The sequence below is a fragment of the Zingiber officinale genome, chromosome 9B (genome assembly GCF_018446385.1).
Source record: "Zingiber officinale cultivar Zhangliang chromosome 9B, Zo_v1.1, whole genome shotgun sequence".
NCBI classification, from domain to species: domain Eukaryota; kingdom Viridiplantae; phylum Streptophyta; class Magnoliopsida; order Zingiberales; family Zingiberaceae; genus Zingiber; species Zingiber officinale.
The window spans coordinates 99,617,456-99,630,912 of NC_056003.1; the positions used below are offsets into that span (position 1 = coordinate 99,617,456).

At 36.6% G+C, this 13,457-nt stretch overlaps 1 protein-coding gene and 1 long non-coding RNA gene across 5 annotated transcripts in view; one reads left to right on the forward strand and one right to left on the reverse strand.

Moving 5' to 3' along the window:
- LOC122025102 overlaps positions 1–13,457 on the reverse strand; it is a 60,339-nt gene that overhangs the window by 44,211 nt on the left and 2,671 nt on the right. For 2 of the 4 annotated variants that reach the window (XR_006123602.1, XR_006123601.1), the window contains exon 4: positions 4,312–4,619. The exons of 1 other annotated variant lie outside the window; for it this stretch is intronic. This is a non-coding gene — a long non-coding RNA (uncharacterized LOC122025102). Of the gene's footprint in view, positions 1–3,945; positions 4,223–4,311; positions 4,620–13,457 lie in introns of those variants that run through there. One more of the 4 variants, XR_006123603.1, reaches the window with a different exon arrangement.
- Positions 12,599–13,371, forward strand: LOC122025101 (MOB kinase activator-like 1A). The gene is made up of 3 exons (XM_042583862.1): positions 12,599–12,807; positions 12,913–13,076; positions 13,168–13,371. Exons 1-3 carry the CDS (start codon positions 12,753–12,755, stop codon positions 13,234–13,236), a joined length of 288 nt encoding a protein of 95 aa, XP_042439796.1. The 5' UTR covers positions 12,599–12,752; the 3' UTR covers positions 13,237–13,371.

Here is a 13,457-nt window from a genome sequence, read left to right on the forward strand (position 1 = left end):
TAAGTTTCGTTTGCAATCCAAGTTTAACTTCTGTAGTGCACATGGGCTACTAGGAAAAGTTCTGTTCTTGTACAAATTTTTCAACAAGGGAAACAGTACGAAATTCCAAGTAGCACCAACATAGGCTTCTTGTGTTCGGCCCTAACACTCAACTCAAGTCCATCAATAATAACTCATACCACTAAAGGGTTATTTTTGAACTACCGCACCAATCCCATATTACAATATGGGCTCCTTCTTATCATGAGTGTGTTAATCTCCCTGTGTTTAAGATATCGTATATCCGTTAATTAAATGAGTTACTAACAACTCAATTAATTAACATCTGATTCCAAGAGTAGTACCACTCAACTTTATTATCATGCCGGACTAAGTCCACCTACAGGGTTTATATAATAATCCTTATGAGCTTCTCAAGGGGACATCATCAGCCTAAATAATTAGGACATGGATTCCTTCTATAATTAACAACACACCATATAAATAGTACTATTTCCCAACTCATCGGGTCTATTAATTTAATGAAAAAATCTCACTCATTGATAAGTTAAAGAAATAAATACTAAGTATACGTACTTGTTATTATATAGGGATTAAGAGAACGCATATCCATAATAACAAAGGTTCTGTTCTTTTATATAGTCAGTATAAATCGAACAACTTCAAATGGTCCTGCTCAATTCACACATAGTGTACTAGTGTAATTTTATAGCCAAGACAAACTAATACCAAATTACACTACAATCATTCTAATGGTTTGTCTCAATCCATCTTTCTAATGGTTTGTCTCAATCCATCTTGGTTATGAGCCACTATTTATAATTTATAAGGAATCGATAACATAATCTTTTGTGTGGCACCACACATCATGTTATCTATAATATAAATTAAATGGATAACTGCATTGACATATATATAAATATAAAATGTAAACATTTGACCAAAGTGATTCTCATTCCAAAATATTTCAAAACAGATGTTCATATAAAAGCTAGGCTTATAGTATACATCCTAATAAGATTATGACACTAAAACCAACCAAGAGGGATGAACCCGAGTCAGACTCAGAAGAAGATCAAGAAGCTTACATGGTAAGGAATTTTAGAAAATTCTTTAGATCTAACAAATTTAAAGAAATGCATAACAGGAAAAATCAAAGAAATAGAAGAAGGGTTCAATGCTACCAGTTTCAAAAGGAAGGACACTTAAAAGAGGACTGCCCAGAACTCAAAAAGGAAAAAAGGCAAGATGCCCAAGCAGAACAAGCACAAGACTCTAACTGCTACTTGGAACGACACCTCATCATCAGAATCAAAAATAAAAGAATATGTCATACTAGCACTGATGGCAAGCCATGAAGAGCAAAGCATCTCAGAAGTCAGCATCGATGAAGAGGGAGCGACTTCAGATGAATGCAACGAAGTAGGGGGAGAGTCAGACTTCAAGTCTGATATGGTAAGTGAGGTATGCCTCTTACCTCCTGATCAACTCTATTTTGATATTAAGTTTATGGCAAAATCTATGTATAAGTTAAAAAATAAAAATTATAAATTATAAATTGAAAACCTAGAAAGAAAAAGAATTTTAGCAAAATAATGCCTAATAGAAGATTTTGAAAAAGTAAAACTTGAAAATATTAAATTAAAAGAAGAAATAGAAAACTTGAAAAATGTTGCATGTTCAAATATTTTTATTTTTAGAAACTATAGAGGATTAAACTGGTACAATAGATTTCATAAAGGACATATCAGAAAAGTAACAAAATCTTATATCCCTAGAAAATACCTGATTAACCCTGTAGAAAAGAACCTATTTTGGGTTCCAAAAACTTGCTTAAATTAAATAGAGAAATTAGACTTACAGCTTTCAGGTAGAAAATTAAATATTTGAATTCATTAAAAAACTTTGTCTAGAAGTGGTTGATGATCCAATAACTAAGAAGGCATAGTGCCTCGCCACAGCTTGGAAGCCAATTTCTGAATTGAATATCTAATTGATAAACTGATAAGTATGAAATAGTTAATTAATTTAAATGTTTTCAATATTTGTCAAAGATTTAATATATGTTAAATTTTTTTAAAAATTACAAACTTCACTTAAAATTTTTTTCAAATTTCACTTAGAAATTTGTCTTTACAAAATTTATTTAAATTTTTTTTGTTAAAATTTTGTTTGTGTGTTTAATTTAAATTTTTTTAGGTTATTAAACCAAAAAGGGAATTTGAAAAAAAAATTTACTTTGAAATTTTTTCAAAATTTCTACAAAAAATTAATTCTTGATATTTTTTGGAATTTTTTTTATTTGGAAAATGTTTCTGAAATTATTACATTGTTAGACTTAGAAATTTTCTCTTACTTGAAAAAATCTTTTTAGAAATTCAGGCTTTTTTATAAAAAGTTACCCTTAGATTTTTATTGAACCCCATTTTTATGTGATCAAAGGGAGAGAAGACAAAGATTAAGTCTAGAGGGAGGTATCTGCTTAAAATTAAATTTCCTACTTTTTGTGCTTTATTGAAAAATTTATTTTTACTTTAACTTTATTTGTTTACCCTAACTTAACTTGGGTTGCTCACATAAAAAAGGTGGAGATTGTTGAAATCTCAAGGTTATTTTGATGTGATCAAACAAGTTAAGTTAGGTACTACTTGGTTTAACCCCTGTGTCTAAGTGTGCTGGAGCTTAGGAGCACAAAAAGTCGAGTGGAAGACGCGGCTAGCGAGAAGGACGACACGGAAGAGAGCCGACAGGCTCGGTGCGTCCGAGGGACGAGGTGCCGCGGAAGAGTATACTAGTGGATGAGAAGAACGTACGCGATGTTCGAGAGACAAGAAGCCGGGGAGGAAGGCTGTTCGAGGAGAAGGCCAAAAATTGGGTTCGGGTGAGCCTTATTCCGGATGGCCGAGATCACCCAAACCGAGCAGAACCGGAGTGGAAGACCCGGACCGGGGCGAGCAGAACCGGAGCAAAGGGCTCGGACTGAAAAATCGACTATGTTGACTTTTATGGGTCTGAGCACCCGGAACCTCAATCTTATCAGATTGGATGTATCGTTGACCAACGCATCGGGGATAGAATTCTATCACACTCCAGGTGCTCGAAACCCTTCCAGGCGCTCGGAATAGTGTTATAAATATAATTACACTAATTTCAGTAGTTCAGATAACAACTTGTAATTATTTTCTCTCTGTTCTACTATTGTGTGCGAGCTATTAACGTTGTAAGAGGCTACTCCGCCCAAAGAAGATCTTCAGAAAAGTGCGCTTCATTTTCTTTGGATTAGTAATCTCCTGATTGCAAACCAAGTAATTCTCCTTGTGTTTTTATCCTTTTAATTAGTCTCTTTTTTTTATTATTACAAGTGTTCTTAATTAAGCTATAAAGTCGACAAATGGTTGAGTTTATTTTTACAGGGCAATTTACCCCTTCCCTCTTGCCGGCCACCAAGGGACCAACATATTTATGGTCCTTCAATATCTCCAATAGTCTTACTAAACACATATGCACACAACCACATAGGTATAATCAACAAAATATCTCCAATAGTCATACCAGACACGTATGCACACGACCACATAGGTTTAATCAATAAGAAGCCTCCAATAATCACACCAAACATATATGCTCACTCAATATACAAAAGGACAGGTAACATGGTAACTCATATAACACATATCAAACATGTATATACTAACATTATATGCATAATTAACATGTTAACACAGTCAACAAAATATCTCCTACAATACATACTCTATATGTATATACACTACAGAGTATAGATATTCAAAACCAAGACTGTATATGATATAATTAGATCATCTTGAAGGTCAAGCACGTAAGTATCAAGCAGGATAAACAAACAAACAAATTTAAGGTAAAGAAAACTAATCCATTAAGAACAACCATGTACAAAGTTCAATAAACTATAGAGGCCAAGGAAAAAGTACCAGTCTTTATCTATCGATCGTGCTAAATAATCCCATGTTGAGACTCTCATCTCAAATCAATGTTCAACAGATTACATAATGTATAGTTTAGCTAATCACAAATGCAACAAGCAGCTAAACCAAAAACCCAAACTAATTATGGAAACCCCTAATCGAATAATCATCAATTAACTCTGATTAATTATAGATTAACTCCAACTAATATTGTCACGCCCCAGAGGAGTCCCTACCAGAGGAAAATACGACAACATCTTCCCTGTACCGGTGACAATCTAAAGCATGAATACATCACAAACAAAATACATCAGCTCACACTGCTAGAATATACACAACCACGCAGTTATATATTAAACAACCCACACAGCTGTACTAAAAACACAACCACGTAGTTATATATATTAAACAGCTCACACGGCTGCGCTAAAAACACAACGGAAAAACAAACGAGAAGCCCATACAACCAAAACAACACAATGCGTGTTGGCACGGCTTAAACAAAAATAGAACACCCAAACAATAAAAGTCACATGGCTAAACACCAATACAAAGCTAAATAAATAAGGAATATATAAAAAAAAAAAAATCAAGAGCGAGGTAAATCGTCTTCTAATGTGACGTGGGATCAGCAAACAAGATACTCCAATCTACATGACATATCTATGTGATAACCTAAAAACAACAGGAAAAATAAAGGATAGTGAGTTCAACAACTCAGCGGGTATTTATCGGACATGTATAGTAAAATATAACTACCAGTAATAATCATGCGGTACAGTTTCCCGAACAATAATAGGAAATGTGAACTGAAAGGCTGAAGAAACTGTACTCACCAGGATCTCCTATCTAAATATAAGAGTCGTCAAACCAGACACAAAATGTCTCTTATATGCATGTCAATCATATGCAACCACCAAAAATGCAACATACAAAATGCAGCAACCACAAACAATAAATGCAATCCATGCATATGATGCAAATATGACATGGTCACCCCTGATGTTAGTCAGTCATCTCACACGCGATAGTGAGACCGAGTGGGTAGGGTTATGACAACTGTGCACTTTGCCATCACTACTCCTGAGTGACCGAGTGGACAGGATGCTGTCAGAGTACACCTATCCTCCTACCCCAAACATAGTGGGGGAGCCTAAGCTCTCATCTCCCTGTATCATGGTCAAGGGGAGGGATCTCTACCCACTACATGTTGCAGTCATCGCTACCCATGAGCGGACCAACGAAGCTCTGACAGAGCAAACTGCGCACACCCTACCTGATGTACCACTAACCCATGAATGGTTGTGTGTGCAGATCATATAACTGGCGATGTGCTCAACAACAATGGAGTCGGCAATCGCTCAGCATGCAATTATGCAAGATGATGCATGATACTACAACATGTAAATCCTGACACCTCTATAATATATACGAAAAAGATAAAGAAAACCAATAAGAATCTAAGTATCATGAAACTAGGTACACATGTCAGGTATGTCTAGTAACTAGTCATGTGCACAGTATGACGATGTATGTGACTATTTATATTGTAACGACCCAATTTTCCCTATTTCAAGTTCTAAAAGTCCATAAAAATATTTGAAAATACTTTTAAAATATTCTAGAGATTTTTAGGAATTTTTAGAGTATTTTTATGTAATTTTTGGAGGTCGTTTAGTAAGGTTACAAAAAGAAAGAAGTTTTAAAAAAAAACGTTGAAGGTGAGAATCGAACCCACGACCTCGGGTCGGACTGACCCAAGCAAAACCAGCCCAACCAACTGAGCTACATGGTTTTGTTAACCTTATATGGAGAGAATTAAATTTATAGCATAGTTTTGATTAAACCTGAATATAAGAAAGGGAATTAGGTTTTGGATTTTCGGAAAATCAAAATATTTCCTCTCAAAATTCTTCTCCTCTGCTCCTTGCGTGCGACGGCGCCGCCTCTGCCCGAGCGAAGGAAATACGAAGCTCTAGCTTCGTCTCCGGCGGCCGGCGAGGGTTTTTCCCTGTGAGATCTTCACACTCGCGAGACCCCTTCATCGAGGAGAAGGTGTTGCCGCAAGGGATCACTGGAATCTTCACCTATCCGAAACCCTAGCAGTCATCTTCTCGGTTGTAAGTTAAAGAACAAAGGTGAGTTGCTTCTCACCTGCAATAGGAGTAGTTCCGCGATTTTGCCTTCTTCATTTTCCTTGCCGAGCATAAACAATCCTCCTTGTGGCATTGATTTAGAGTTTTTCCCTTGTTTGTTTTTGAAGTTTTGCCGTGAGGATCAAAAGGGTACAAATGCCGTGAGTTTCATTAGGGAAATAAAAGGGGAATTGTTAGGTTTTGGAAAACTTTGACCTTGCAGTGGGGATTTAATTCTATAAAGAAGGAGGTTCAATTTGTTTTCTTTGCTTCCGGATCATGGTATACAGCATTGGGATAGCTCCGAAGTTTATTCCTTGTTTCCTTTCCTTGTTCCGAAGCCTTGCATGAAACCTTAGAGTTTGCTTGTAGATAATTTTGAATTCTAGAAGTTAAATGGTGAAATCTGTAGGTTCCGTTGAATGCTAGCTTAAAGAATGTTGTTCTTTTTACTGGTGGGGGTAAATGGTTTGTTGTTTTTATTTATCTTTCTTTGTACCAATTAGAATGTTGGTATTAATAAAATCATCTACCTCACTTTCAGTTTCTCTAGTAGCTATTGAAGTTGATTAGGGGTTTAGTTTTGTTTACTAGAGCATTTTCTTTTTAGTCATTGTTATTAGATAAATAGATTCTGGACTAGGCAAGACAGGTCATCCTATAGGAGAAGACAATATATTTGCTTTTAAGGCCTGTGTTTAAAAAAAAAAAGCCTACTTATTCATGATAGCTTGATTACCTGTTTATGTGGTGTTTCTTCGGTTTGAAATGATCTTTGAATAAGTTTCCATGTCCAGTGTACCATTTGTTCGGATATGATTTAATGTACAAATCCTTATCCTGATCTTGATTCGGCAAAACATGAGTGAATAGAATGTGCATTTAATTCTAGTTGGTTATCAACTTCACGGAGTCACTAGATGAAATTTGATAACAAATATGGTTCTGAACTGAAACTCGAGACCTTTTAATACATCTGTATAGTGATGTGGAAATGGACATTCCAAAGTTGAAGTTAAGAATAATTAGCTTCTGTGATTGTACATGTTTAGATTGTCTGACTTATTTGTAGCATGCTTAGAGAGCTCAGTTTGCTTTCCTTTGATTTATGTTTATTGTAGCATGTTTAAAGAAGTTTGATTTATTTTCTTTTGCTTAATTCTGTTGATACATGCTTAAAGAAACCTATTGCTCTATAAAAACTATAGGATCTACCTGTAGGTGGGAAGAATAAGAGTTTTAATAAATCCTTTAGGGGTTTATAAGAAGTTATAAGAAAGAGAGACCAAGGTCTTAATAGGATCCCTAATTTTAAGAATCGGGATCAGTAGCATATCAAGTGCTCAAAGAAATGCCAAGGCATTTTATTATAAGAGAATTGAAGAATAACAAGTATAAGGAAGTAATAGTTAAAAAGAAAATAAGTATTTTACTTTTTAATGGCATGTACCGGACACAAGGTCCAGGACACAAGGTCCATTGGGTGGGCTCCTAGATCGCCCCTAGACACAAGATCGCCTAGAAGTACCTTAGTAGTTTCAGAATTAGCTACCTCGACTCTTATTAAGGATGCGCGCAAATTGGTACAATGTCGGGCCCAAAAGAAGTTTATTATTATTTTGAAGTATTAAAGTATAAGTTTTGAAACAAATGAAACAAGCTTCAAATATGTTTAGAATTAGAAATTTTAGTTTCTTGTTATTTGAAGCATGCATTAGTAGTTTTATTTGTTTCTTGCTATTAGATTATTCAGCATGTTTAGCTTTATTTGCTTTCAGCATGCAGTTATAGTTTTATTCTTGTGAGCGTGAATAGCTTTACATGTTTAGCAGCTTTACATGTTTAGTAGCTTTACATGTTTAGTATTTCAGTTAGTATGATTCCTTTACTATTTATGAGCATGAGTAGTTTTATATGTTAGTATTCAGTTTTAGCATGTTTTTATTTATATACATGCATATCGAGTTTTTGTGAGTAGATAGCGCTCACTAAGCTTTATGCTTATAGACTGCATTTCCTCCTACTGCAGATAAAGGAAAGGAAAAGATTTAGCAAGGAAGGCGACAAGGTGGTGGTGATGAAGGTGTGATGGCTGGACTATGGGGAGATCAAGAGTTTGCTAAGGAATTGTCAAGACTTTTCTGTTTAGAGTTCTTTTAGTTTTCTTTAAATGTTATTATGAGTTGAGATTGTAATTAAGTTTATTCCGCACTTGTAGTTGGGTTCTATTGATGGAGTGGTATCGTTGTTTGCTATTGCTAGAGTAGTTTCCTTCTTTTATTTGTGATATTATACTGCGTGGTTGTGAAAATATATGTTCCAGCCGCCTGTGGCTGAGTATAGTTTGTTTGTATTGTTGATTTGGTCACCGGTACAGGGGAGACTCTGCCGAAATTTTTCGGTAGGGATTCCTCGTGGTTTTTTAATTATACCGGTTAAGTAGAGTTAGTAGTTAAGTAACGGTCACTCTTAGAGAGTAATAGTCACTACAAGAAAAACCCTCATAGACATCGGTGGAACAACAACAGTTTTAAGCAAAAACCGATGTCTTTGAGTATTTTACACCGGTTTTTTCAAAAACCGGTGTCTATGAGCACAGATTTTCGCTCATAGACATTGGTTTTTTAACCGATGTCTATGAGCGCCTTTTTTTTATTAATAGACACCGGTTTTAACAACGATTTTTAAAACCCGGTGTTAATGAACCAAAAAAAAATAATTTAATTTTTCCACCAGCCAAAATTTATAATATTTCGCAAAATTCCCTCCAAACTTAAACCAATATCGCGCTCCTTCTCTCACCCTAAATCTAAACCTAAACCTCCGACCATCTCTCAGCCTCATCTCCCTCTTCCCCTACTTGGATCTCTTCCCCTTCCTGGATCGATGCCCCTTCCTCTCTCGATTAGGATCAAAACCACCTGCTTCGGTCCTAAACAAAATCGCAGCATAAATCATTCCTGCCTCCTCGTCCAATCCTCTCTTCCTCCTCCTTCCTCTCTTCGCTCTTCCCGGCTAAGGTAGGGGCCGACGAGATCGCATCGAAGCACTTGATTCATTCGTTCCGGTTCCCGTTCGTGAAACCGGTTTCTTTCGATCGAGGTGATGGTGGACGTGCAGATGGGGAGACGGAGACCTTCGCGTTCCAGGCGGAGATCAACCAGTTGTTGAGTCTCATCATCAACACCTTCTACTCCAACAAGGAGATCTTCCTGCGCGAGCTGATTAGCAACGCCTCGGATGTGAGACATCGCTGCTTTCATGTTGCTGCTCCCGTTTTTTTCCCCTGTGTTGTCGTTGCTGAAGCAAATCGTGTGACTGCAGGCACTCGATAAGATCCGGTTCGAGGGTCTCATCGACAAGAGCAAGCTGAACGCCGCACCTTGTCGCACGGTCTAGCACCAAGGAGTTCATGGAGGCACTAAACCTCTTCCAACTCGCGTTGCCTCCCTCCCTCAAGCGCCGGTGAAGATTCAGTCGCTTGCCCAATAAACATCTTTTCATGTGGGAGGACGAGTCAGTTATGTGACGCCTTGAAGCGTCCCGAAGATCCGTGGGAGGATGGATTAACGTTGTCGTTGGGTGCCAATCACACCTCTTCTTTCGCCGCTATAGTTACATGGAATCTAGAGGTCAAGGAGTATTTTCACATGATCTCTGAAGCTGAACGCCATATCCAGATTTCTAAATTGCCCACGCATCCTTTTACCTATTTTTATATTCGTTCGAACACTCTTAAATCCACAATTAATGCAGTTATTGAGAAACTATAAGTGCCATTCTAAAGTAATGCAACAGGTACAAGTATCTGAAGAAAGAAGACAAGGTCATCCGTGTCCTCAGCCTGGTCTTGAACAGGTTGTGTTTGTTGAAAGTTCTGAACCACATATGCTTGAGGCGGCATTATTCCGTTAGAAACGGATGCAACTGGCGCTACTTAGAAAGCGTTGGATTATCATAATCTGGATTACGAAGACGGTTTGTAGGATCTCAGATACTCAAGGATCTGCCACCAAATACAGAATAGTCAGCTGACAGAGCACCGATGTGGCTTGGATTAGTCGGTAATAGGATTTTTCACTGGCAAGATAAGTCTGCGCGTCTCATGGTGGCATTTATCTTTTGTGCTTTTATCCTTTTTTCTATATTAATACTTATATCACCTGGTAGTTTATCCATCTGCTAGATGGATTCTTTTCTCTACTTATAGAGATTATTTTCCTATCAAATTATTTCGCAAGCATGATAATTGGATTTCATTACTTCATATGTGTTACACTTGCTTGCATTAACCTTGAGAAGCATGACTTTCAAATCTAGATGCTAATTTGTAAATCTTGAAAAAAGCATCAAAATGCTTGTCCAAAAACCATTGCGCTACTGTTTTTTCTGGTGAAATTGGGCCTTAGTCAAGCTATGTATTGGTTGCAGTAACCTTCTGATCACTTGGAAGCTATTGAAACATTATGAGTTTGGCAGCCAGTGTTATTCTCTATTGTTATTATTATTCTCTAATTGTTCCTCAATATGCACTATATATGTTATCGACAGAGAGTGCTCATTCCATAATAAAACGTTTGGTTTGTTTAGCTGAATGCAAATGTTAATATATCGATCATTAGATTATTTATGTGGAAGCATGTGAGAGTGGTAGTATCTTTGAAGGTTTAATGCCAGAAGACCTTAATGTATATGTGACAACAGCATCCAATACTGTTGAAAGTAGATAGGGAACTTACTGTCCTGGGATGGATCCTCCACCACCACCGGAATATATGACTTGCCTTGGTGACTTGTACAGCGTTGCATGGATGGAAGACAGGTTTGAGTTTTATACCTAAACAAGTCATATCTGTTGTCAAGTTCAAAAGGTCTAAACATTTTATTGCATTTTATTTATTTTTTTTCATGTTAATGGGCTGACATTAGATTGTTTGGTTCCGCTATGGAATTTTTTTTTTAAATGTATTTCCTTCTTCAGTGATTTTGTTTCTTTTGAGATGAAACAACAAAGAGGCACTGAAGTACAACAAATTGGATTAGAGCATCGAATCCAAGTTCAATTGTTGAATTTTCTGATTAGTAACTTAGTTTTAATTACAAGATGTTAGTGCATTACAGAATAGCTACACTTTTAAGTCTTGCTAATGACATAGCTTTATTTGTTTAAAATTTCCCCAAGAAAATTTTGCTTCGGACATTAAATGTTTTTTACCTTTTACTCTTCTCAAAGCCATAACTTGGTCTTTCTTGAAAAACTTTGTCAAGAAATTAGCGTGTGGTTACTGTTGTCACAATAACAGAATGTAAATTTTACTGCTGCAAAAGTCATATCTTGGTTCTTAATTTTGACACAGCCTGGTGTGCTAACTCATTTAAAAGATAAAAAGGAGCCAGAACTTCCATTTGTAATGGTATTCTTGTTTTTAAGGGTAGAAATCCTCCAAACATAGGAGCCTTTTCAATATGATGACATTGCTAACCTTCTAATTATATTTATTGCAGTGAGAATCACAATCTAAAGGATCGAACTCATCGGCAATCTAATTTTTGGATCGGATGTTGCACCTTTAGTCCTCAAAACCGTGAGGCCATCTGGTCAGGCTCTGGTTGATGATTGGGTTTGCTTGAAAACAGTGGTAAATATTGTGCTCAAGCGTATTCATCTTCACAATCTATTTTATTAAACATGACCATGTGTTAACAAAAAACCTTAGGTCCAAGCATTCGAGTTGCATTGTGGATCGCTCACTCAATATGGCATGAAGTATATGGGAGCTTTCGCAAACATATGTAACGAGGGTGTCTCGAAGGATGGGATGGAAGAAGCTTGTGGTAATGTCTGTGGAAGCTACAACTCAGCTAAGTGGAGTCCCTTTATCCATGGCTACAGTGCATGATCTTGTATCTCAAAATTGCACGTCTAGCGCAATGTAAGCTCATCAGTGCTCATACATAAATATATACACACTGGCAGTAGGAATAGTCATATGCTTACTTAAACTTGTTCAAGGGTGTTGTTTCAGATAGTTATATGCAATTTTGAAAGCTGGAAATGGTAAAGATGCAATTTTGAAAGCTGGAAATGGTAAAGATTCAGTATGCAGTTGGTCTCAATTAGTTCGGATATGGTTTGTTGGTCCAGTTTTTACTTAAATTCAACTATTATTTTATTAAAGCTTCTTTTATGGTTCTTTAGCATCAAGAGGTTTACCTTGTATTGAAACTTTTGTTGCATATATTTCTTGATTCATAAATTTTCAGTGTGTATATTTCTAATACTCTTGAGTAAATTCCATTAATGCCTCCTTATTGCAAGATACTAGTTTCAGTGAATCTAACTTGTTATAATTTTTCCATTTTGTCATAACCAGATTGAAAGTTGCTGATACTTTACCTCCCTTAGGAATCATCATTAGCAGAGTTACCTTTGTGGGTCATGATCCATACATATTTCTTAGAAGAATTGCACGATATTTCATCCAATATCATCATAGGGAAGCAAAATATCAAATTTTGCAGATAATTTACTTCTGTGATCCCGCAATGAGTTGTATTTGTATCATATGTTTATTTGCAGATTTGTACTTGTAGGTACGAATATAGATGGGCGGATGGTGTGCAAATAAAGAAACCTATTGAAGTCTCAGCGCCAAAGTATGTTGAGTACCTGATGGAGTGGATTGAAGTTCAGCTCGACGATGAATCTATTTTCCCTCAAAAGCTCGGTAGAGCCTGTCGATCCAAGTGTTCAATTAATCATTCTTCTAATACAACAACAACTAAGGGAGCTTAAATTGCTGATCTTCATTATCTGATGTTTTTTTTTGTAGGAACACCTTTTCCTGCAAACTTCAAAGATGTCGTGAAGACAATATTCAAGCGGTTGTTCCGTGTTTATGCACACATTTATCACTCTCATTTCCAGAAGATTGTGAGCCTCAAGGAAGAAGCACATCTCAACACCTGCTTCAAGCATTTCATTCTTTTCACTTATGTAAGTGCCTACCTCCGCTTAAAATTTCATTGCTTTCGTCAACCTTTCATACCCATTTGAGAATCGACATGTTCGTGTTATTGTGACGCAGGAGTTTGGGTTGATCGACAAGAAGGAAATCGCCCTGCTGCAGGAGCTGATTGAGTCCATCGTTCTATAAGTTTGTTGCTAATCTAAAGCACTTAAATGATCTTTCAGGTAATCAATCTTATTTCACTGCTAAGTTTCTCTCGAGTGGCTTGTATGTTGATGATGCATTGTTTATTACACATAATTAATGAGTAAATATTAATATGATTTTGTGTGACCCACCTCCACCACCTGTTCCTTGTGGCTCTGAATCAAGAAATTTTGCTGCCACACCTCCCGCCCTCTGCCAGC